Consider the following 26685-nt stretch of genomic DNA (forward strand, 5'->3'; position numbering starts at 1 on the left):
GAGAGCCCCACTCCTGATTGTGACAGTACATTTCACTAGTAGTTGACATTAACACCATACCCTGTTGTTCTCTCCAGCCAGCTGCCTCCCCTTCACACTTAAAAGTGGGAGCAAAGGACCCGCTTTGCTGACACTGAGAAGCAGGCCAGACACCCAGGAGCAGATGAGCAATGACCCAGCAGAAGGCAGCCTGGACTCTTGTGATGCAACAGGTACAAGGAAAGCCCCGCTGTGACGTTCCCCCTCCCTTAAGACTGTCTCTACCTTCCCTGATGATCCCTCTTCATCTGAGCAGGGGCTTCGTGGACAGTGGCCAAAAAAACTGTCTGTGATCGGGAAAGATATGGGGATTCTCCACGTTAGAATAGTTGCCAGGAACACAGAGGCAGTCTTGCATGAGTTTTCTAAAACACCTGTATGGCTTTTTTCTCTTTCACTTATTTCTCCTATGTTTGAAGGTTTATTTGACCAGTATACTTGCTCTTTACCTCTCTTTTTTGCGAGTCGGATCAGGCATCTTCTTGGTTGAGTAGACAGTGAGATGTCTGATGCTTGTGCTGAGGGGACCAACAACAGTCATGAGAAGGTGCACGGCATGTGGGCTTACTGCGGTAGTCGCGGTCTCCTAGACCAGTAAACAGCTGAGAAATGAGCCCAGCAGCCTCCGGAATACGGGAAGAGGAGATGCCACCAACAGTGGCTGAGAGGAGCAGGAAGGCCAGGCATATGGTGGCCCAGAGGCCAAGAGGAGGAAGCATTTCAAGGAGAAAGCAAGCAACGGTCACAGAGGCCCCAGGAAGTTAATGGTGGACTTGGCAGTGTGGATTCCAGGCGGACCTTGGGGAGAGCTGTTCCGTGCAGGGACAGGAGGAAGGCCTGAGGTCCCAGGGCAGGACGGGGGGAGCGGGACGGGAGGCAGCCAGTGTGGGAAGCTCTTACAATGGGTTTTGTTTTATAGAACAAGGAAGTAGGATGATAAGCTGGCAGGGGAGGTAGGGATCAAAAAGGTTTGTTTATTTTGTGTGTTTTTTTTTTTTTTTTAAACATGGGGCAGGGCAGATTGATTGAACCCTATCAGTAGCAAATGTGATCATCCTACAGCCAGGTGGAGACTTTCTCCTACCTGTAGAAGTCTCCAAAGCAAAATCAGTACCTTTTCAGCCTTATCGTAAGAAAAAGGCTGCTTATCCCTCCAGTCAAGAGACCTTAAAGCAAAAACAATGCCAGGAAGCTGTAGATAGACAGACAGACAGACAGGCACACACACACACACACACACACACACACACACACACACACACGTGCAAATTCAATTCCAATGTCAAATTCAGTTCCAGTGGGGAAACCAATAACAGCATCTTTACATTTTTGGGTAGCCACTTGCCCTACGTGGCTACTGTAATTTAAATTCGTCAAAATTCAGTGAAATTAAAAACTCAGTTTCTCAGTCAAACCACCACATTTCAGGGGCTCAATAGCCATATGTGGTGAGTGGCTACTTAGGGAAGAGCATAGAAGTGGACTATTTCCTAGTCACATTCTGTTGGATAGGCTGCTGCGAATCCTAAGGGAAAGAATGTTCTTAAAGAAAGACTGGCCTAGAAGAAGAGGAAATATTTGTTGGAGAAGGGAGCAAAGCAAACTGAGAAGGGATTTGCCAATCCTGAATAAAATGTAAGAAAAACATAATGAAAGCAAGACCATGCATTTGAAGAATTAGGAGACATGAAATCATAGGTTGCTCATGAGAACTGAAGAGGTGAGCACCAAATCGACAGCTGCTAATCAGAGTTTATTGTAAGAGAAAGAAATCGAATGCAAAATCATCAGTAAAAATACAGTAAAGGCAGCTCCAACAATTATATTTTAGTTTTTTATTTGTAATTCAATTTTTTGCAACTCAGAACAGGATTCCCTTGAAACTGAGATAGTTTAATAATTCACAGAGGAGGTTTCTGCCCCCCGCCCACCACGGTGTCCTTGAACGCTGGGCTTCTTAGCACATTCAGGTGTGACTTCTGAGGCTTAGAGAGGCTAGTTTCCTAAAAGATGGAAGGACACGTAGGAGGTGGACCTTTGAGTCCTGGCTCAGTGCTCTCTCTGGGATCTCGGTGGGCAGGGGCCCTGACTAGAGTCTGGGCACCCTGAGACTTGGTTCTGAGCAGAGATGAGGGGTTCATGCCAGCCCCGTTTTGGAGCAGATTCAGGGCTAGGGGAGCCACTGTGCAGCCTGGAGCAACCTGGCTCAAGGTCCAGGGACCAAAACGTGGTGTCTGATCATGATTGCTATTAGCACCATTTCAGCTACATTTGGGGTCAAATAGGATTTCTTGGGCTTCCCCCTAGTAATTACCATAATTTTAAGACTACTATTTTCATGGAGAAATATTTTGTGTTTTAAACAACTGACTTGAAATAAACTTCTGGCTCTCAACTTTTATATGTTAACATTCCTAGTTAGGAATACAGCATTAGCATTTTTCAAAGACTTAAGCAAATTCTGAACTACTTACTTGATAGGGATAGCGCTGGGGTTGAGGCTAAGAATAGTGTTTCATCTTTTGAAAAATCTTCTTTCCTTGAATGAAATCATGTAAAACTGTTACTCATAAGTCTTTTTCTCCCTACAGTCTAAATGGTAGATGAAAATAGGATTTTAATATCTCTTAATATTGGTTTCCAAAGGATCCTTTTATCGGGTAATGAGAACTAATTATCCGCCAAAGTTTCTTGCCCTTTTTGTCTTGGCTACCAGGAAGCTCCTAGAAAAACGAATTGATTTAATCACAGTCTTTGAAGTTTTCATGAGGAAGGTTTAACACTGAGGCCAAAGAGAGTTATTGGAATTGAGTGAGAGAACAGGATGGGGGAAAGGAACAGTGACTCTGGAGTCTGACTCTGGTTCAAGCTCTGTCCTTAGCTAAGAAGGACCAGAAACTCAACTTTATCAGTTACCCTACATAAATAAGTATTTCTGTTGGGTAATTGACTATCATCATAAGTATTTATCAGAACACTAATTTATTTTATTTATTTATTTTTGGCTGCATTGGGTCTTTGTTGCTGCATGTGGGCTTTTCTCTAGTTGCAGTGAGTGGGGACTACTCTTCTTTGTGGTGCGTAGGCTTCTCATTGCGGTGGCTTCTCTTGTTGTGGAGGACGGGCTCTAGGCGTGTGGGCTTCAGGAGTTGTAGCACGCGGGCTCAGTATTTGTGGCTCATGGGCTCTAGAGCGCAGGCCCAGTAGTTGTGGCGCACGGGCTTAGTTGCTCCGCGGCATGTGGGATCTTCCTGGACCAGGGCTCAAACCCGTGTCCCCTGCATTGGCAGGTGGATTCTTAACCGCTGTGCCACCTGGGAAGCCAAGAACACTAATTTATTGACTTATAATGTCAATGATCTCTTTGTGGTAACCAGAATGTTCCTGTTTGTAATCCATGGAAACCTCTTTCCTGATATTGAGATATCTAGGAAGCCAAAATACTAATTAGCAGTTTGCTTAGGATTAAGGCAAAGGGAAATAATATCTTGAGGGATGTTTCATCCAAACCATAGTAATATCATTGCAGTACTGTTGCTGCCTAGTTGAGAACATTTTTCTGGTGACAGGGATGCTTTTGCCTCTCAGACTTTATCTTTTCCCTTCTCTACAAAGCTAAGCACTACTAAAATGTGCTTTTCTGACACCACTACACCATGTCAGCTGTCCCTCTACATTTTTCTGATGCGTTTCTATCGCCAGTGTTGTTAGAGTGCTGTACTAGGAGGATGGCTGTCCCACTGGGAAGACGATCATTCCCAATACCTCCATGTTCCTGGAGGGGCGTGGCCCTGTCCACGCTTCCTTCTCTCTGGCAGTGCCTGTGTCATTATTGTAATCAATCGGACCTCCTTTTTCTGGGGGGGGGGGAATTCACATTTTACATGCAAATAAATAAAATTTTCAATATTTAAATGAAGTGTTCATCATTAGCAAATGATTGCTTTAGTTATTGTCTTAATAACCCATAGGCAATTGTAATATTTTTTAACGTTATGGCATCTTTTTAAAAAACAGACTCCGTATTTCACCTTTTATCAAAATTATCTAGTACCTAAAATTATAATAGCCATGTTATATATCAAAAATCGGTAACCAAAAGCTGTGTATGAATAATTTTCCCGCTGAAGGTCTGCTTATTGTCAGTCGTCTTTGAGGCCACGTGAATCTGTAACAACAGAGACCATCTGCACAAATGCTTGAATTCCTGGCATCTTCCTTGCCACCCCAAGAAGTAGTTTTTAAAGACTATTGTGGCTTTGGCACCATGCTAGGTGCTATGGGGAACATAGCCTAAAACAATCTCTGTACTTTAAAAGGTTTTACGTTACAAATCCTTACAAGAATTCCTGAGTCCGGTCTTCATGGAACTATCCCAGGAATCTGGGTGGTTGACAGGTAGGTGGAGCATTGAGAACTGGAGTGCTGGGTGCCGGTGATGCAGGAAAAGCCACCAGCTATAGCATCAAGGTTTGTTGTGCTTTGCCCATGAGGACAGTAAGTTCTGCAGTGAAAAGGGGATGACCGCTGAAAGGAGATGATGTAAAGGGCAGAGACAGGAAAGAGGAGAATGAGGGGAAGTCACGGATGTATGCTATAATTGTATATTTGGTTACGGGCTATTATCAATTGATGATGGAATTCATTTGTTATATCTTTCTATACTATGGCTTTTTTTTCCCCTTGACCAAAAGCATGAGATGATCAAATGTATAACAGGAAAGATGTGTTGGTTTATCTGTTTGGTTTTGCATCTCTTCGTGTGTTTATTTTAATCTCTCACTGTTCTCCAGATCTACAAAAAGGGATATTTTCTGTTCAGTGAAGCCTGCTCACAAAATCTAATCATCAGGGCTTTTTGCTGTTGATCAAATCCCATTGATTTTTTCCCCCTCTTAATGGTCAATACATTGGTGAATTTGCAGGTGTGATGGTAAGGACAGAAATGCCTCTGAGGAGTGTTAGTGGCGACAGATAGGACGTATGTAAACTCTGTGTGAACTCTTCTTGGAAAGGACACTGTGCAGAGAAAGCCAAGGTTGCAGGGAAGTTTTAGCATCCCTAGCGTTTCTGCTGTCAGCTCTCCTCGAAGTTATCTCAGCCACACCCCGTCCTCTGGCAGGCAGGCAACGGTGGTGCTGGTCGACTCATAGTTTAAGTGGGTACTCCGAGGTCTCTCCTCCCTTTCTTTCCTGATCTCCATGCTACTCTCCCTTTCCTTGAAGGAGCGCACGCAGGTCCCTCCAGAGCTGTTGGCACTGTGCGCATCTGTTCGTCTGGTGGTAGGTATTGTTCAACACCCACAGCGTTGGCTGGCCCAGAGCCTGAGAACTCGAGCCCGTTCCCAAAAGTATATAGAATTTCTCTGTTAGGGACAACATATTGTGTGTGACACTGCTGCAGCTGAGTTTACTCCCTCCTTGGTGAACATGTGTGAATATGTTTGGGTGTATGTGCAGCAGCCTTGAAAAATGTGTGGGGAAAGAAAAGGCTAGAAGCTGTGTTTTCCATGACTTGTCCCACCCCTTCTTCCTGGTGATCTGACTTTGTGACTCGCGCAGTCACATCCTTACTGCCGAGGGACTAGCTACCTCCACTCCTTCTTAGAGAATCTCAGGGGATGTGAAAACAGGAGAGACAGGCTGGCTGGTCCCTGGTTGGCTTCTCAGCCCCGCACCATCCCGTAGCCATTGGTGAGGGTCGGAGGCGAGGGGCATCCGCTGTTGAGAAGGACTGATGGTTAGGAGGTGCCGAAGAGGCAGGATGGAGACGGGGGGCTAGGAGGTCCCAAAGAAGGTCAGGTCACATTTTCTTGCTTTTGGCCTAAGCCCAGGATTTACAGAGCTGAAGAGTAAGGTACACAGTCGTTGGAGTAATTCAGCAAATTGGACAGAGTTTCTGAGCTTTCAGATGCATAATGTTTCTCATCTTTGTTCTCAAAAGAGAGCATCAGATCAATCTCCATGTTCCTTTAACTTCACATCTACAACAACTTTTGAACTTACTTTTGAAAGCCTTGAGCTGGTAGTCTCTGCTCTGCTTTGTGTTTCTTTGGAACTCACGGAGGGGGAATGTGAATTCACGGCAAGAGTGAGCACAGAAGGAACCCAGTTGTGTCTTATCCTTGTGCTCTCTGTATGGCTTTGTCCACAAAACCCTCTTATGGCTCTAAAACTTGGCAAAGTGACACCCGTGTTTTTGTCCCACTTGCCATCCCTGGATGAGGCTAAGCAACAGCTGCATCAGCTCAACATCCCAACCACAGAACTCCTCTGCGACGTCACTTCTTAAGAGGCTTGGAACGCACACCGGGTATCAGACAATGTGACTGCAGGGTCTGCCACTCTAACAGAAGTAGGGAGTGCCTGCAGTTTTGTCTTATTAAAAATAATTGTTTGCAAGTTTACAAACAACTCCAGAATCTGACCTTTGCAACACAACACAGTCTTCCCTTCTCCAAAGTGAGTTGTTTTTGAGTTAGTGAGATGTGTGCACTTTACCTCTAAGAGACACTCTCTAGTTCTTGTTCAGACGTATTTCAGATTGCATAGCAAGGTGGAGAGCGTTCTGGTGGCCAGAGATCGCTGCAGTGGGTTCTCGTTGGTCTGCTCATTTTCAGTATGTGACCTTTCCCAGAGCACGTCCTGGTTCTGAGAGGTTTAATCTTGTGTAATAAGAATATCAGAGACCCTGTGTGCATTTGGTTCCAGCAGATTAGATAGTGAGGGCGCATTATTGTAATGAGCCGCGCTCCCCCCTCAGATGACGTGGGAAGTCCAGCGATCGCGGGCCAAAGGCCAGCTGCCAGCTCGGCTTACTCAGTGCAGAACCGAGCCTGCCCTTGTCCTCTTCTGCTTCTCGCTCCTTTGAATTGTGTAACGCTTGTCAGCTTAGCACATTTGTGAGTGTGCCACGTGCTGTCACTCTCCCGCGGCGGGTTGGTTGATCTTAACGGTCTACTTCTTGACACTCAAATAGGTTTCTGAACGTTTCCTATACGTGCGTGTGTGCCCCAGATGGCAGCGTTGGCCCATTTCGGTGTGTGATTGCTGCTCTCCAGGTTGTGGAGGGATGCTGCTGGCCCATGTGCCCGAGATTAGAATCAAGCCCTTAGGGTCGGCTGTGAGGTCCTTACTCAGGCAAAAAGCCCATTGACGTCAGCAACCGGGGAACGTGGTCTGGTTTCATTATAAGTTAAAAGTGTTCGCCGTCAGAAGGAAATAGAGAAAGGGCAGGGTGTTTTTAGAAAATTAGTTTTAAAAAATGAACCTGTTCTCTGCTTTGTGTGGTTTTTCCTTTGCAATTTACTGCACACAGAGTTTATCCTTAAGCAGACTCTCTGTCTCAGGGCATGTTCTGAACTCACACAACCCTGACCCTGACTGTGAGGTGGCTCCATCCATCAAGGGCTCAAACATTGTTTGCCTCTTGAAGGAAGGATAGACATACTCTAACATAGCTGGGGTGGCCCTGCCTACCTCCTGACCGCCCCTCTGACACCCGAGGCTGCAGCACCCAGGCCCGGACTGCCTGAGGGTTCCCTTGCACATCTCCTTTGTAGCACGTGAGGGTCCCTCCACATGTCTAATTTCTCCTCCCTCAGTTTATCAGACAGTCGTTCCTCAGGACTCATCTCAAGCCCATGAAGCCTTCCCCCACCCCTACCCCCACTCCACACACACACATTCTCCAGGAGGACGAAAGCTGATGTCTTCCCCTCCGGGTACCAGCACATCTTTTTCTTACATCTCTTGGTATTGTGCAAATACTTCCATCAGCCCCCTCTCCAGACTGACTTTCCTGATGGCGGAAACCATCTTATTTACTTCTGTATCCCCAGCACCTACTGCAGTGTTGGAACATGTTAGAAATTCAGCAAAACAATTTTTGTGGCATCGAAGAAAGCGGCATCATCCAAGCTGGGATTGGCACAGAGCTGCCAAGTGGTCAGACCCCTCCTGAAAGAGTACAGAGGACAGCAACGGTGGCCCATTCTGCTTGTGGTTTTTCGGTTCTGAACACAACCAGAGGACAAAGGAAACGCGCCTGTGGAAGGCGTGGAGTCACTGGAGACCAAGTTGGGGCATTTGCCTGAGCAGTGCTGGACAGGTGGCCCTTCTGTAAGCTTTCCTTTTTCCCAGGAATTCACGCCCAGGCATCTGAAGTCAGGGCATTTTATTTGAACAAAATCTCTCTCTTTCTGTCTATCAGTAGAGCCATGGGGTGTTTTGTAACTGATTTGTTTATTCTAAATATGCAAGGCATTTAACTGAGGTACTATTACCTAGGAGGCACAAAAGAATCTGATATTGCAAATAGGACCTCTGTCTTTGTTCTCCTAATTATTATACTGACAGAATGCAGGTATCAGACATAAGTTGAATATCCTACAATTTCCCAACCAGTGCGGCCAACGAACCTGCGTAAATAAACCCTTCAAATGTCTCACTTTTTCTCATTGGTGCTACCTATAAAATCATCTGCATGATAGCTTTATCCTCTAGGAGAAAAAAATCATGTGAACATTAAATTGTACCTTTTTCTTCAGAGGTTCTCCTAAGGATACAAGAAACCTAGTAAGTTGCATAATGTATATGTGGTTTTGACATCAGAGATAAGCTGATGGTGAAATACTTCCAGTGACGGTATACTTGGCAAATACTCTTACCACTGGCACTTAGAAGATGAGATTTCATTCCAATCATGGTAAACTCTGAGCATTATCTTTATAAATAAAGTAGGTATAAAACTGCTTAGGATAAACCATGTAATCTGCAGCAAAAGTTAATTTAAATTCAAATCTGACTTTCTAATTTTCTTCAGTCCCCAATCTACACAATATATTGGGTAATGAATGACATTTTAATTCCCCCCCCCCCCCAGTTCTCTAACATCTGTATGATGTTACCTGCAAAGAGTAAAGGAAAAGGACATGCTGTGTATGTGCTAATGTTGGGAGATGCTAAGAGAGGTGATATTTAAAAATAAAAAAGCTTTCTTGAGGTATAATTTGCCCATTTGAAGCGTGCAGTTAGATGGTTTGGGGCATATTCATAGATATGTGCGACCGTCACCACAGTCAATTTTGGAACATCTTCATTACTTCAGAAGGAAACTGCATGCCCTTTAACTCTCACTCCCTAACCCTGGCCCCATCACCCCCACACGTCCAGAAGCAGCCGCAGATCTACTGTCTGTCTCCATAGATCATCCTGTTCTGGACTTTCAAAGGAAAGGAATCACATAGTATATGGTCTTTTGCAACTGGCTTCTTTCACTCAGTGTAATGTTTTCGAGGTTTATCCATGTTGTAGCATGTGTCAGTGCTTCACTCCTTTTTATGGACAAATAATATTCTGTTTGATGGATATACCACATTTTGTCTCTCCACTCATCAATTGATGGACATTTGGGTTATTTTCACCTTTTGGCTATTGTAAATAATGCTGTTATAAACATTTGAGCTTTGTTGATTTTCTCTGTCGGTTTTCTGTTCTTCGTTTCATTAATTTCCACTCTAATCTTTATAATTTCCTTCCTTCTGCTTGCTTTACGTTTAGTTTGCTCTTTCCAGTGTCTTAAGATTGGAAGGGTAGGTTACTGATTCGCAGTCTTTCTGCTTTATTGATTGTAGGCGTTTACAGCTATACATTTCCACCTAAGCACTGCTTTAGCTGCATCCCATAAGTTTTTTTTTTTTTCTTTTTTCTTTTGCGGTACGCGGGCCTCTCACTGTTGTGGTCTCTCCCGTTGCGGAGCACAGGCTCTGGACGCACAGGCTCAGCGGCCATGGCCCATGGGCCCAACCGCTCTGCGGCATGTGGAATCCCCCCCAGACCGGGGCACGAACCCATGTCCACTGCATCAGCAGGCGGACCCTCAACCACTGTGCCACCAGGGAAGCCCATCCCATAAGTTTTGATATGTTATGTCTTCATTTCATTTATCTCAGAGTATTTTCTGATTTCCTTTTTAGTTCTTCTTTGACCCCTTGGTTGTGTAAGAGTGTTGCTTAATTTTCATCTATTTGTGAGTTCTCCAAACTTCTCCATGTTGTTGATTTAAAATTTTATTCCATTGTGGCCAGAGAACATACTTTCTATTATTTTTATCTTTTTAAATTTGTTCTTTTATGGTCTAGCATATGGTCTATCCTGGAGAATGTTCTATGTGCTCTTGAGAAGAATGTGTTCTGCTGTTAGGTGGAGTGTTCTGTAGATTGAGTTGGTTTATGGTGTTATTCATGTCTTATGTTTCCTTGTTGATGCTCTGTCTCATTATATCCATTATTGAAATTGGGGTATTGAAGTCTCTAACTATTATTGTTGAATTGTCCTTTTCTCTCTTCAGTTCCATCAGTTTTTGCTTCATATATTTTGGTGCTATGTTATTAGGTGCATATATCTTTGTAATTGTTATATCTTCCTGATGGATTAACCTTTTTATCATTATGAAATATCACTATTTATCTCTAGTAACATTTTTTTTTGTTTTAAAGCCTATTTTGTTTGGATATTAGTCTAGTCACTGTGCCTTTCCTGTGGGTGCTTTTTGCCTTATATATCTTTTTCGTCCTTTTACTTTAAACCTATTTATATCTTTGACTTTAAAGTGTATCTTCAGTAGACAACAAATAGTTTTCTTAATCCATTCTGACAGTCTCTGCCTTTTAATTGGATTGTTTAATCCATTTACATTTAATGTTATGATTAATATAGTTGGATTTAAAAAATTATTTTATATTGGAGTACAGTTGATTAACAGTGTTGTGTTAGTTATAGTTGGATTTAATTCTGCCATTCTACTTTTGTTTCTATGTAGCTCATGTCTCTTTTGTTTCTCTATTTTTCCTTGACTGCTTTCTTTGACATTGCATAATATTTTCTGAAGCAGCATTTTAATTTCATTAATAATTTTTTCATTCTATTTTTCTTTTCTGATTTCAAACCCCTCACTCTTTCTACTATATCAAGCCACTTCTCACATTTATGATTACAAGTAGTGTTCCCTCCATATGGCCCCAGTTCAGGTTGCCTGCCTTCTCCTTAGGTAGTAGCCCTTACTAGGGTTATTTATCCCAGTTTTCATTTTTTATAACACTGGGGAAAGGACTAGAATTTAAGGATTAACCTAAGTGTTTCAGTCGAGACAGGAGATTGCTAGCTAGAGCCAAAGGGCCTCCTGCTGTGACTGTTCAACCAAAGGTGCCTTAAGCAACTAGTAATTGTTACTGAATGATCTCCCTGGTGTTTAGGTGAGGCATTCATAACACCTAAAATTCAGTTAGGGGGAATTCCCTGGCAGTCCAGTGGTTAGGACTCCACATTTCCACTGCAGGAGGCACAGGTTTGATCCCTGATCAGTGAAGTAAGATCCCTCAAACTGTGTGGTGTGGCCAGAAAAAAAAAAAAAAAAAAAAAAGGTTAAAATTTAGTTAGGTACTAAGGAAATATTGGATTTTTTTTTTTTTAATAATAGGAAATTGGGATGTTCAAGGAAAAGGAAGGATTCACTTCATGAGTTTAATTCTACAAAGCCAAGCCTGAGGAATAAAATAATTCTCCGAGGTGCTTATTATTATGAAGGTTGATAGGAACCAATACTCACTACTCTCAGCAGGAATGGTGACTGAGTAAGACTGGAATGTTTTCTTTTTATCTTTACCCTGTAGTCACAATTAATTTTTTTTATTATGGTAAAATATCCATAACATAAAAGTTACCATTTTAATCATCTGAATATTATTCCATTGTATGTATATACCACAATTTGTTGATCCATTCATCCACCAGCAAACATTTGGTTGCTTCCACCTTTTGGCTGTTGTGAATAATACTGCTAGGAATATGAGAGCACAAGTATGTTTCAGTCCCTGCTTTCACTTCTTTTGGGTATAAACACAGAGGTAGAACTGCTTAAAGTTTTGAGAAGTTGCCATGCCATTTTGCATAGTAGCTGCATCATTTTACGTTTCCATCAGCCATTAACAAAGGTTCCAGTTTCTCCACATCCTTGTCATATAACATTTGTTATTTTCTTTTTGTTGTTGTTTACTTTAGTTTTTTGATAATAGCCATCCTAGTGGCTGTGTAAATTGGTCACTGTACTTTTGAGTTACTTTTTAGTGGTTGCTCTAAGGCTTACCATATACATCTTATTAGAAGCAGCTTCAAATTTATACTAGCTTAAGTCCAGTGATATATAGAAATGTTACTCCTATATAGCTCTATTCCTTCCCCCCTTTTGATGGTATTATTATTATACATACTAGATTTATTATAATACAAGCCCAACAATATGTTCTTATAATTATTAATTTACGATCTGTCATCATTTCCTTAGCAATTATAGCTTTGCCCCCACCCACTTCCTTTGTGCTGTATTGGCAAGTACATTATAGTTCTGTCACATTTTTTATGTTACAGGACCCAAAATATATATCTATTATTTTATATAATTATTTTATATAGTTGCTATTTTAGTGAGTTAAGAATCAGAAAAAATATGCATTTATAGTGTCTTTTATAATTATTTCTACTGGTCGTCCTTACGTGGATTAGAATTATAGTCTTTAGGCTGAAGAATTCCTTTAGTATTTCTCATAAAGCAGGTCTGCGAGCAACGAATTATCTCAGTTTTTGCTTTGGGAAGATTCTTGATTTTCCCTTTGCTTTTGAAGTCTATTTTTGCTGGGTATAGAATTCTTTGTTGACAGGTTTCTTCCCCTTTGAGCACTTTGAGTGTGTTATTTGGCTGCCTTCTGGACTCCATTGTTCCTTCTGAGAAGTCAGCTTTTAATCTTTCGGTGTTCCCTTTTATGCACTTCATTTTTCTCTTGCTTTTTTCAAGGTTTTCTCCTGTCTTTGACATTCGGTATTTTTACTGTGATGTGTCTATTTGTGGGTCTTTTTGAGTTCATCAGATTTGAAGTTCATCAAGCTTCCTAGGTGTGTAGGTTATGGTTATAGTTTTTCGGTAAATTGGAGGCATTTTGGCCATTATTTATTTGAATATTTTTTCTTCTCTTTTCTCTCCATCCTTCTGGTACTTACATTATGTGTGTTGGTGTGCTTAATGGTACCCCACTTTTCTATGAGGCTCTGTTCGTTTTTCCTTTTCTTTTTTCTCTCTGTTCTTCAGCTTGCATAATCTCTATCAGACTATCTTCAAGTTTGCTAATTCTTTCTTCTGCCAGTTTATATCTACTGTTGAGCTCCTCTAGTTGATGGTTTTATTGTACTTTTTGACTCCACAATTTCTACCTGGTTCTTTTTCATAAATTTCTCTCTCTTTTCTGACATTGTGTATTTGATGTGACATTGTCATTATGCCTTCCTTTACGTCTTTAATCATGGTTTTCTTTAGTTCTGTGAACAAATTTATAATGACTACTTTGATATCTCCTATTAAATCTGACATCTGGTTGCTCTCACAGGCAGTTTCTGTTATCTGTTTATTTTTTACTTTCCCTTCCTCCCCCACCCACTTCCCCAGTGTGTGGGTCATACCTTCCTGTTTCTTTACGTGTCTCATAATTTTTTGTTGGAAACTGGACATTTCAGATAATATATTGCAGCCACTCTGGCTACTGGTCCTCCCTCTGCCCAGGGCTTGCTGTTGTATTTGTTTGCTTATTTGTTTAGTTATTGCTGGATTATTTTAGTGAAGCCTATTCTCTCTCTCACACACACACACACACGCACACATGCAACACATGTAGCATAACCCTATGACTTGCTCCTCAGCACACACACACGCAACACACACACGTGCACACACACAGCATAACCCCCTGACATTGCTCCTTAGCACACACACGCACACACACACACACACACACACGCACACACGCAGCATAACCCTCTGACATTGCGCCTCCACTGGAGGCACAGCTCTTCTGGTGTGCCCACAGTCGCGCTGGGTGACAGTGGTACTGGTGGGGCTCTCTTCCTGCTTTCCTTGACTAAACAGTTGTTTAACTCCACTAATTGCGTTGCTGGCTGATTGCTCAGTAGCTTTCAACAATGCCTAGGGATAGATTGATTTACAAACTGATCTAATCAAATTCTGGCTCCTTTGAAGGAAAAGTTTCTGAGGTCATGTTTGATATTCTAACCCTAGGAGGGCTCCCACCAGCGATCTTATCCCCCAGTTCTTGAAAGCAGGCAAGCCAGCCTACAGCCTAGACTGTCTCTTCCTTAAAACCACAAATCTCCTCGCAGTTGCCTTTTGCCACACCTCCGTTGTTCTAGAGAGCGCCCTCAATCTTAAACTTCTCCAGTGAAAGCAGTTCCTTCCTCTTCCCAAGAGATGGGAGCTGTTTTACAGCCTGCTTCTGCCCCCAGGCCAAATCTCTGAACCAGGGCTCTGGGGCTGAGAGTGGGGACATTGGCTAGCTTCTCTGTGTGTGACACTTCTGCTCTAGGGGCTGAGTGCTTGTAGGGGAGGAGAGGTAGACAGCAGCCTGGGGTCTTCTTAGCTCACCTCTCCTGGCTTGGAACCTCCACCTCGCAGCTGGAGGAAGGGTGACTGAGGCCCAGTATTCTGAGCATGCCATGTCCAAGGGAGAGCCTCCATTCCATGAATGGAGTCTGGGCTGAAGAAGGAAGCCTCACCTTTCCACTGTACTCACCGGGACTTTGCCTTAGCCACAGGGAGCTGGGGCAGGATAGGAAACACTGAAGTCGTCTCCCCTCCACCCCTGGGCCCCTGGGAGCTGGGGGAGAGGGAGCCCTGCCGCCTTGACTGCAGCTCTCTGAAATGGAGTCTCCACCTTGCTGAGCTGGAGGGAGAGAGTGAAGATGCAGTCTAGTTCAAGTATCACAGACTCTCTCCGTTCTTAACAAATTTCTGTAGATTTTCTTGAATAGATGTTTCTTCATTTGTTGTATGCTCTTAGGATCATTTGTAGAGGCTTTAAGTATATGCTTTTTGGGGTTTTTTTTTTTCACAGTTTTCCCCAGTTTCATTGGGGAAGGAGCCCACAGAGCTCTTCACACTGCCAAGCCGAAAGTTGATCTCTAAATGATGCACCCTTAGTATTATGCATACTGTTTTTCTTAGGGGAAAAAACCCTCATTTGTATCTCTATATAGAAACATTGTTCACTTCAGGGGAAAATGTGTTACAGAAATGGGGCTGAAAAATAAACATCACTTTCCACTGACTTCATTTTCAAATAAGAGATTTATTCTTAGGGAGAAAAACGTCCCATAATTAATTGAATGAAAGGCTATGGCAAATACAGGGGAAAGCTACCAACTGGTTAAAATTGTGTTTTTAGGGAGTTAACATTCTCCACGAGTAGGTTTTTGTTTCATTTTGGAGCCTGATTTTGTTCTGATTTTGTGTCTTGTCTTTACTGTCAGTGCTCCCTTCTCATCCACCCTGTGTCCCAGATAGTTAAAAAGCAACAAAGCAAAACCTTACTGGGTGATATTTTGACTCAGAGAAGCTTCTAGCTCAACAGGCACTTACAGACCGTGGACTGCACTCTCCTCTTTTCTCATAAGTGAGGAAATGCAGTCCTCAGGGGTAAGAAGCCCCTTGCAGCCATCATCCCAGCATCCAGAGCCCTGGTCTCCCAGACCCCCTGCTGCTTGCTACCCCACCTGTTGCTGTTACAGGACACTCTGGGGGTAGAGTCAAAGGGCGGTGAATCCCAACCTCCAGCATTATGTGACTCACCAGTTTTGTTTATAGATCTGACCTCCACTCCATGTGATAGCAGATTACTCCTGACTTCTCCCACTGCCGCTCTGACCCCTTCATTCCCAACATGCTGATGGAGGGGGCTCCATCACATGGCCTTGTAGCCGCTACAGTGAAACATGGTGCACAGTGACCTGAAAAGTGATTAGGTATAAGGCTGAGGCTAATGTCAAAAAGTTAAAGAATTTCCTACTTCCCTGATTTTGTAAGTTTGTCTCTGTATTTAATTAACTTGTAATGAGATATACCTGTGCACTGCCCACAAAGGCAGGAAGCCTGTTACGTGATGAGCCACCTTTCCTTCTGGTTTATGTTACATTTACAGTGCCTTGAATTATGTACACATTATCTAATATTGTTGTGCACAGATGTTGTGTGGTTTTGTGAGATGTTTCAACCTGGATCCATTAAAAGTAAAATATTTACTTCAAACTAGATTTATGAAATTCAGAATACATTTTAGAAAAATAATAAGTTGATTTCACATAACTGTATTAGCTAGCAGGAAAGAAAAACTTTAAAAAACTTTTATGAGCATTATGGGAACAGCAAGCATTATTTGAAACCCGAAAACTGCTCAGCAAGGCCCTGTGAATGTATTAGTTTGCCTTCTTGCCCGAAGTTAATTGGCTCCACAAAAAAATTAATTCCTGAGATCAATTTTGTTGGTGCCAACATGTGGGGAATACAAGGCTGTCCTTTCAGATTGGTGAGAATGATTCAAACAAATCAGATTCTTAAAACCAATACTATGTGACTTAGAGAACTTACAGGTTTTTAAATAATAGTCAGAAGAGAAGCCACGATGGTGATGTGGAGTATTATACTTGGCTGCTGTGTATATTCTAAAAACGTCACTGTGATTTTAAATGTTTCACTTAACTCACGATTTCACACAGTATTCTCCAGAATGAGAATCTGAACTAACTGTTGCATAGATGCCCAGAGTGAAACTCAACGCACTAAAGCCAGTGCTTCTAAATCCCCGATTCAGAGATTCAACACTTAAAACAAATCAGGGGGCGTAATGGTTTTTTTAAAAAATTAAAATGTGACACCTAGAACTGGTACATCTTTTAGGCCATTGATGGTTATCTAGACCTATTCCATCCTCTCTGTGACGTTAACAAGATAAGAGAGGAACCAGTTTCCTGCAACCTGTAAATGTACTGCAGGCTTGTCTCTGCAGCACAGCCACTCTGGATTTAGTTGGAACCTAGAAATAAAACGCAGTACTCCACCGCTTCTGGTTGTATTAGACAACACTGTTTTATTCTGTTAGAAAAGGAAAGATTGAAAGTATGTGATCAAAAGTGCTCTGGTAATTTCTAAATATGAATTTTCTCCCAAATGCAAAATCTGTTTAAGATTTGCAGGATTTGTTTGTGTGCTGTATGTGTTACTGTGAAGAAAATGCTTTCTGGACTAAGGGTTTAAAGAAAAACGCTTCTCTAGATATGCTTAACTCCTGGAAGTTTTAGCCAAAAGGCAGAGGGAAGGACAAGCAGAAGAGAGAGGGCAGCGGGATCCTGTTGATAGTGGTCATGAAGTGTGGCCCCTGGGGACAGACAGGATTCCCGAGCCAGCGACCCAGAAGCCTGAGCCCATCACTGCCCGAGGGAGCAGTGGTCTTTGTAATGCGGAATTAGAGGGAGCAGTGGTCTTTGTAATGCGAAATTATCATGATACAGGGCACGCCAAAGGCCCAGTCATAATCTTGTCCTCATTCACAGATGCCCAAAAGAGGTGGGAGTGCCTTTTCCTCTTCAAAGCACAATGGTCTGCTACAAAGTTCTGCCCTAAAATACAGGCTAGGTAAGCCCTTTGTCCCACCCGCTTTCAGCATAACTGTGGATCTGAATATAAGGAGAACTTGGCAGGTGCTCTCCCAGCATCAAGCACCTTTACGATCTCACAACACTCTATGAGGCTGGGATTCATGATCAGCTGTCCGTAAAGGCAGATAGATCTGGGGTTGGAGCTGGGTATGAACCTGCGTCGAAATCCCCCTCGCTGTCACAACTCATCACCTCCCTGCACTTTTGCATGAGTGGAGTCTGGTGAACACAGCACTGTACTGCTCTAGACTATATTGGTCTATATTTGAGGGTTAGTCCTGCCACTAGTGAGGTACTTTTAACAATTATATCTTTTAACTTATAATTGCCGAGCAAAGGGCACCTATTCAAGGGATGGTTCATTGTAAGGTGGTTCATTTCTTCACTTAAAGAAAGGGATGATGTAAGCTGCCTGCTTGTCAGTTCATTTGGTGTACAGTCAAAAAGTGTAAGGGATATAATCAAAATCCATTAATTCAGTAAGCACTTAATGAGTGCTTATTTCAAAAGTGTAAGATAAAATGGTAATAAACAGGACCAATGCAGAGTTTAGAGCCCAGTGTTGGCAAGATGAAGAGCCGGGAGCTTGGGCTCCTTGGGGAGCTGAGCTGCGCAGCTCAGGGAGGGGAGGCAGCCCCCGCTGGGACTCCTGATGGGCGCCTGGGGGCTCCGGGAGGCCTCCTGAGCACACCTGGGCTGCGGCAGCAGGAGCTGGCCCTAAGGAAAGGAGGAGACTTGAGGAAGGGCACCCAGGGAGCTGGAGGCTGTTCTGTACCTTCAAGCATCTGTAGGTGGTGGCAGACGAGGCCGGAAAGCCCCTTGAAGACCCCACGGGCACGCCAACAAGTTTGGACTCGTCCCCAAGGACCAAGGGGGTGGCCAGATCAGATTCGCCATTTCTGGAGCTCACTCTGGCTTTATAAGGAAATGAATTGAGGAGGGCAGAGCCAGGAAGACCAGAAAGCAGGCGGGCTGGAGTGATGGCAATCTGTACAAACATTTGATGTGAGAACTTGTGGAGAAGCATGCCAGAAGAACAGCGACTGAGCAGCCCAAAGCCAGAGACTGTTCATTTTCTATTGGGATGAGACCATGTACAAGATTGGAAACTGTCGACTGAAAAAAAAATGCACAACCTAAAAGTTGAGAATCATCTTTTATTTGGCAAACAAAACTGAGGATTTAAGCCCGGAAGACAGCCTCTCCGATAGCTCTGAGGGACTGCTCCAAAGAGCTATGGGGGGAGCCAGGATATATAGGAGTTTTGCAACAAAGACCAGGTAGTCAGAACATCAAGAGAGTACTGTTAAGCAAAGAAAATCAGACATCTCAAGCTAAGGAATTTAGCGCTTTTCTGTATATGGGAAGATGCAAGAGTCTGGGCTTCTTGAAATCATTCCTTTGACATGCACCTTAGCTCTCTAGGGCCGGCATCCTGTTCTCTCCCATCCTGGTCCCCTCAGGGTGCACCCTTGGGGGCTGATGCTGTGGCGGAGGGCTTGGCAGAGGGCAGATCGTTTGTCTCCATCCTGAGCTCCCGCAGGGCTCATCTTGGGCTGCAGCAGTGGCTGAGGGCTTGATGGCCTCAGCATCCTTTGTTTGTTGATAGGCAGGGAACAGTTTTCATTAACAAAGCCTTAGGATGAGGTTTAAACCAGCTGGGAAATTCGTAGTGGTCCCTGCAGAGCAGCCCTGGGGGTCTTGGGCTGAGACTATTTGACACTGAATTGAAATAGGAGATGGCCTGTGGAGGAAGAAGCGTGAGCTTTGGCTTGAGACGGAACTGGATTCAAATCTGAACTCGGGCAGTTCTGCTGTGAGACCAACAGAGAGCCACAGGGTCTCCCAAGTGCAGGCACTCAACATTCCATAGTTAACATGCTCAGCAAATGAGACCACGCACGGCATATAAAGTACCTGGTTGGCAAAAAAAAGCAAAATAAGCTCTATTACTTACTAGGGAAAGACACAGCTGCCCGTGATGCCTGCCGAAGACCTGCGTTTACCCACATGTTGGCAAAGCCCGAACTCGCACCAGAGAGCGGCGTTCTGTGATCAGTCACCTTTTTTCGGGGACACGCTGGTGCCGGGCTCTCTAGAGACAGGGCCTCGTTTAACCTTCGCAGCAGCACTGGGGCTCCTGTTGCCCCGTCTGTCTTGAAGGCACTCGAGCTGAACTGCCCCACAGGCTGTGTGGGTCTTGTCCACATTTAAACCCAGGTCTGAGAGATTCTAATGCTTAGATTAATTCTACATGAATTCCATGCATAAGTTTTCTGTACTTCTGCTTACATCCCATACACATCCTGCATAAGCAGTGCCAGTAGGGGATGTTTTTTTAGTCTTCATTTCTGGTCTTTTGTTTAACGCATGACAGATTTTTTAAAAATTAATTTTATGACTTTAAATAAAAAACATAAAAAGGGGTATTTGGGGAAGTCTCACTCTTAACCCTGCTCCCTTTCACCACTCCCATCTGTTCCTAAACCCATGCGTGTGCACACATGTGCACACGCACGGTGCGAAGGGTGGGGGGAGAGAGGGAGAGAGGGAGAAGGAGAGGAGAGAACCACTTCTATTCATTTCTGCAATAGCTTTCCAGAGTTTCTTTAAACAATACGTGCAAATATGATTATATATTATTTTTCTCTCTTATACAAAAGGTAGCATTCCGTATTCACTGATCTTCATCATGTTTTCCTTAATGTGTCCTGGAGATCTTTCTAGATCAGTATATATTCCATTCCCCTGCTTGGCTGCCCCAGTGGTTATCTGATTAGAATATTACTATTTAAGAGCATTCAGACGATGCCCTGCCGGCCCACAGAGGCTGCTCTTAGCTGGGCTTCCTGCCTTAATTTCTAGTTGAGGGAAATCCCGCCAGTTGCCAGCTACCTATTCTGAGGCTTCGTCAACTGTGCCATTAAACCACTGAATACTGGTCCATATTAGAGGGGGCTGAGATAAACCTGTGGATTTGAGATCCATTGGAATTAATGCTCAAGTTAATTCCTCAGTTTGCATTTTCTTTCCCTTGACATTTCTTCAAAGGCATGTAAACCTATTCTGTTTAGGTTTTTCAAGTGCATCACTAGGGGAGAGTTGCAGAAGCTAGACATAAGTCCCACTCTTGTGAGAAGATGTATACCCATACATGGTACCTGCTGTGTGTTGTCAGAGTCTCAGGTGAAACCACACCAGCAGTCTACATTTGTGGGACCCGCTAGCTGGCCCGGGCTGGTGGCTCAGGGCGGGATCTGTGGACTCGGTCAGTCCCAGCTCAAATCTCCGCTCTGCCACTTACCGGCTGTGACTGCGGTGAGCTCGTCACCTCTGTCCACCTCAGCCTGCTAGTCTTCACCTCATGAGGCTGCTGAATTGTGAAGAGTGACTATTTGGGAAACACTTAATGTCTGGCAAGAGTGTCCTGCCTATAGCATTTGCTTAAATAATAAAAACCTCTCAGGGAACCTCAACCTCTGTATCTAAGGCTACCCATCTGAGTGTGGAGCCAGCAACAGTGTTTCATGGAAGCACTGTGAGACAAAATATAAAGGAATGACTTAGAAAAGACAAAGCCTGCTACGTTATACAAATGTTAGTGCATCTCTGCAGTTTATACTTGGAGACAGAATCGTTTTAACGTCGGCCCCTCGGAATCACTACCAAACTAATGAACATTATTGAAAACTGCATCCTGCTAATGGAACTAGTGGGAAAGTTAAGGTGGTCGATGATATTTAAAGTAGTCTCACTGAGTGGAAACTTTTATTTCATGAACTTCTCGATTTTGCAGTTCTTCTCTTCTTAAGAGAGTGAGATACAAGGTATTGATGCTCATCTTTAATTTAAAGAACCGCTTTAGGTTCCCCTAGTTTGGCAACTTTGATCCGTAGTTAAGACATCTTCATAAGTGACGTGGAAATACAGCTTCCTCACAAAGAGCATGGCTTGGCCGGAGCAGCAGCCTGCCTGTGGGCATCGTGTGGGAACTTGCAGGGCGGGATAGGTGCTTTAAAGTGGCTGCAGGATGGGGTGGAGTGTAGGCGCACTGGGGGGTGGACAGAAAGGAAGGCAGGTGCTGGGGAACAGCCATGCTCTGACTTGTTTTTGCTAAAACTTTGAATAGAGAGAATTTTGAAAGTCATTTAAAGAACTGTTGTTTTTGTTCTAGTGTTATTTATGTCAGTCTCCTTAACATCAGACTGTTGTACATTTTCCAAAACGTTCCTGAAGCACGCATAATAGCATTCAGTGGAGAAGGTGGCTCTGCAGAGCGTTTAGGTAAGAGCTCACGCCTGGCTGGGCTGCGGAGGTCCCGTCCCATGAGAATGCTAATGCCCACAAGAGCCAGCAGACGAGTGGGTGATGCCCGTGCTCATATCTGTGCCCTGGTCTGAATGGCAAGCCTCCATTCAGACACTGCGTCCACCGCGTCTCTAAGGGTTTTCTAAAAAGCACTTACAGAAATGTGTTGGAAACAAAAGGACAGATACAAATACAGCTTACGATTTGATTGGAAAAAAGGCTATTGTTCTTCCTACCACATGCATATATTACAGACCTTCGTGTTAGACATTGTTGTACTCTGCCCTCTCTATGTGTCATCCTAAATGCTGACGCTGCAAGAATTCAGTACTCACCCTAATGTTTAAAATAGGGCCAATAAGCCAGAGTCTGGGAGTAGAGCGTGGCCACGGCTCTGCCCTGAGCAGCAACAAAATGAGGGGCTCACCTGAAGGTAGGAGAGGCCTCATGTAGCAAGCATGGCGGCCAAGATGGGAAAGAGCAGACATGCAAGGAGAGCCAGACTCATGGGGAAATCAGATCCGGAAACGTTGCTGTCATCGTTCCCCAGGCACCGTGCCCAACATGAAAGACCCAAGAGTTTGCGGTTTGAGACTCTAAACACATCTTACGTTGGGACCCCCGAGGGCTCCTCGTGGGACGATGAGTGGTGCCTCGTCAGACAAGTGTGACTGCAAAGCTAGTTCACAGGGGCCTTAGTAGGCAACGTGTGTGTGTGCGCGTGTGCGCGTGTGCACTTTTTGTTGTTTTTTTAATCTTTACCTGACTTTTCCTTTGGGATGCCTGCTGTCTGGGCTGTTTCCTAGAAGGCTGTGTTGGTGATGCCCCACCCGAAGGTCTTCAGTGTGTCCTGAATCACATTCTGTCTTGTTCATGCTGCATCTGTCCACCTGTCACCTGAGATCTGCGTCACTACTCTGGTAATCAGTCCCTTTCAGAAAACTACCCCCCTCATCCCGAGTTATTGTCTGTACATCTTCCTGTCATCCATTCATTCAGCACATGTTTTAGTGAATACGTGCTGTATGCCAGGAGCTGTGCTAAGTGTCAGATACAGTGATCCACGCAGACCTGGTCCCTGCCCAACGTTTGCATTCTAGCGGGGGTAGGTGAGGGGTGAGGAGAGACCCAGATCAGAGGGCGCCCCGCCCAGACCTGAAGGTGCAGGTGCAGCTCGCCAGAAGCAGGGACGCACCAGCTGACATTAGCCAGATTCTGGACTGTCGCTGTTGATCTTCATGTTCCCAGGTGATGGTAAATACGGTGTCTACATGAATTGGGCTGTTTTAATAATTGGGGGAAAATCAGCCAGTCAAAAACTAGATCAAGGACAACTTAGCATGACTTCATCATGGCCATTGGAAACAGATTTTCCAGAAGGACACCCACCGTTCTGTGAGTGATTATACACTCCTCTGATGGCAATAAATGATTTCAGAAAAATTAAACTCCTTATCATTAATACACATGGACGGGTCATCAAGTTGGTTTAGGCGGTCGCTTACTTATCTACGCTTCTCACCCCCTCCAGTGGCTCTGTTAGGGCAGAGCACGTAGTGGCGGCCAGTGCCTTTGTCAAACCCACCCATTTGGTCTACAGCTGCTGTTGACTCTGCAAAGGTCACACCTTTGCTAAGCTGATGCAGCTCAGAGTTGATTCTGAGTAAACGACAAATGTATTTCAAAACACTCATAGATGTTGCCTATATCCGTCCACAGTTTGCTGTTTTTAGAAGAAGGAGAGAAGTATATGTAATCACCATAGATTCCTTTATAGTTTTAAGGAAGTAGTAGTGGTATGCTGGCCCAGCATCCTCAGTGTCACCTGGGGACTTACTAGAAATGCATATCCTCAGCCCCACGCCAGACCTGAATCAGAAGCTCTGGGGCAGGGCAGTCTGTTTTGCAGAGATCCTCCAGATGATTCTCAACCTCTGCTTTAAGGGAAAACACACACATACACACACATTTCCAAAACAATTATTATTATTGTTATTTTTTGTGGTACGCGGGCCTCTCACTGCTGTGGCCTCTCCCGCTGTGGAGCACAGGCTCCGGGCGCGCAGGCTCAGCGGCCATGGCTCACGGGCCCAGCCGCTCCGCGGAATGTCGGATCCTCCCGGACTGGGGCACGAACCCGTGTCCCCTGTAGCAGCAGGTGGACTCTCAACCACTGCGCCACCAGGGAAGCCCTAAATTGGCTTTTAAATAGAGCTAAAATACCACACCCCTCTTCTCTTCTCCCTTCACCTGGCGTGCATTTTGGTCTCCCGACCTGTTGCGGTTGTTGCGGAATTCAGCTGAGATGATTGATAGGACAGCCCCTTATTCTGAACACCCCAGGCCACGGTTACCTGACGTGACCACATGCCACACACTTAAAAAATACTATCAAAATACCCTTGGGAAAATTCAGGAGTCCCAAACTGATCCTTTCAATGGGATTTTTTCCTGGACAACCTCCCATCTTCTTTCATCTTCTAATGTACTCCTTAACATAAAAGAATCTGGAAAAGTCTGGCTGACTGCTTTAAAAGCTGACTGCTTTCTTCTCTTTCTAGAAGAAAACAGACCAGATCCTTGGGGATGACAGTTGATTTGGTGGCTGTTGCTAGGGTAAAATTTCTGCCACGTGTAAATAAGAATGTGATGCTAATTTATCATTCAGAGAGAATTTTTTTCTCTTTTGGTAAGGGCTAATGTGCAAAACCTGTTAGTACAAAGGGAGAAAGAGACAGAGAAGCTGAGTGTTGGCGGAGGAGGGTTGTGATCTAGTGAGTTGGCAGCGAAAGGGTTTGAGATTAAAGCAGCAAAGGACGCTGGCGGGGGCTGGGGGCTGGGGTTTGGCACCGAACACGCAGCACGAGAGAAAACTGTTGCCATGAGGCAAGCAGAATAGGAAAGGGAGACAATTTTTACTCACTTTATTTTGGAATCCAAATAAAATGGTTATGAGGATTTGCGCTTTCACACTTCCAGTTTAAATTTAAAAAAGAAATCCCAAAAGGTTATTGCTACGTAAGAGATAATACAGATGCATTTCCCAGAAATACAGAAGACCAAGTTCTGAATACAGGCTTAACAACAGGGAAGGAATCATGGGGAAGTGTTCTCCAGAGAAACAGAACCAAAAGCGTTGGATGGCGGGGAGGGGAGAGACAGAGACAGACAGACAGACAGGGAGGAGAGCCAAAGTCTCCCTGTGTAAATGTTAATCTCATCTAAAAGATGCCTTCCCTGCAACATGCAGACCAAACATGGGCACTATGGCGAGGCGAATTGATGTATAAAGTGAACCATTGCAGGAAGGAAGAGCATCGATAATTTAAGCAAGATTTTGTACTTTTTCTCTGAAAGTTGTTATCAAAACAGTTCCATTTCTTGGGAATAAGTTAGTGCCCGTCCTGTGGGAGGAGATGGCCCTTGGGGCCGCCAGTCACCTTCAGCGCTCTTTGAACGTCTTCTTTCACCCACTCCTGAGGTTACAGGCCCATCCTGACACACAGGGAAGGAAGCACAAATGGGGATTGTCACCTTGTCAGGCTCCTAGCACCTCCATCCTTCCAGAGCAATTCAGGAAAAAAAAATACGTGAAATGTGGATGATTTTTTTAAAAACAAAAGTCGGATCATGTGAGTCCACCAGTTCCCCCATTTCAGGAAGGAGGAAAACCAAGGTCAGTGGCCTAAACAGCTCGCAGGAGTGGGTCACCATTCCGTTTCTGCCTCCTGGCCATGGCCGCCCCTCCCCCCTCAGATCTGCTCCAGGCTCCTTTTTGAGAAGCCACACACGGGTCCTTGTGGGGCCTTCACACAGACTGTTCCCTGGAGCACTCTTCCTCCCACACGCCACAGGGTCACCCTCATCTCCTCAGGTCTTGGCTCACACACCAGCCTCTTAGTGAGCCCCGCCCAGCCACTGCTGGAAATCTGCCAGCACCTCGACCCACCTCACTGTACCCGCCCCACCTGCCACATTACACAGTCGCCTTATTCGTGTTATTTGTGGCTCTGTATTCTCCATTCTGGAGTATAGGCTTCATAAGGGCAGCGGTTTGTATCTGTTTGGTCCACTCATGTATCCCAAGTGCCTGGAATAAGGCCTGGCACGTAGCAGACACCCAGTTAATTTTTGTCGACTGAACACGTGAGTGATTTCCTAGTGAGCCGCAACAGTTGGTGGTCAGCTGCCGCTAAATGCCTCACTCAGCATTTCTGGGTTTTCCTCATTGGCCTGATTGAGGCAATCTTGGGAAGGGATGGGAGTCCTTTCCACTTTGCGAATATCCTCTGGGGGCATCCGTGCATATGGGCACGCCAAGAGTATGTGTACATCTGATTTTAAATGGTCTTATTTCAGCTAAATATAGAATGTAAATCATCCAAGGAAAATTTGAATTAAATATATTAAATACTTCTCTCTTCTTCTCAGTACACAGAAAATACTTAGAGAATTATGTACTTTACTCTTATCAAATAAAAATAAATCCTTACTTTAGACCCAGGCATAGGTAAGCACTGGTAATGACTTGCCAGCATGCAGTCTCATATTTTTTTTTTTTTGCGGTATGCCAGCCTCAGTGTTGTGGCCTCTCCCGTTGCGGAGCACAGGCTCCGGACGCGCAGGCTCAGCAGCCATGGCTCACGGGCCCAGCCGCTCCGCGGCATGTGGGATCCTCCCGGACCGGGGCACGAACCCGTGTCCCCTGCATCGGCAGGCGGACTCCCAACCACCGCGCCACCAGGGAAGCCCCATGCAGTCTAATTTTATTTACACTTTCCAGTGACTC

The 26685-nt window shown here is 44.4% G+C and overlaps 1 protein-coding gene across 1 annotated transcript in view; it reads left to right on the forward strand.

The window, feature by feature from the left end:
* Positions 1–26685, forward strand: part of PDE10A (phosphodiesterase 10A) — a 583074-nt gene that overhangs the window by 242711 nt on the left and 313678 nt on the right. Inside the window, exon 2 of the mRNA XM_067701571.1 lies at positions 78–212. Within this exon, the coding sequence (XP_067557672.1) occupies positions 78–212 (135 nt within the window). The remainder of the gene's footprint in view (positions 1–77; positions 213–26685) is intronic.

Source organism: Pseudorca crassidens, chromosome 13 (genome assembly GCF_039906515.1).
Source record: "Pseudorca crassidens isolate mPseCra1 chromosome 13, mPseCra1.hap1, whole genome shotgun sequence".
NCBI classification, from domain to species: Eukaryota; Metazoa; Chordata; class Mammalia; order Artiodactyla; family Delphinidae; genus Pseudorca; species Pseudorca crassidens.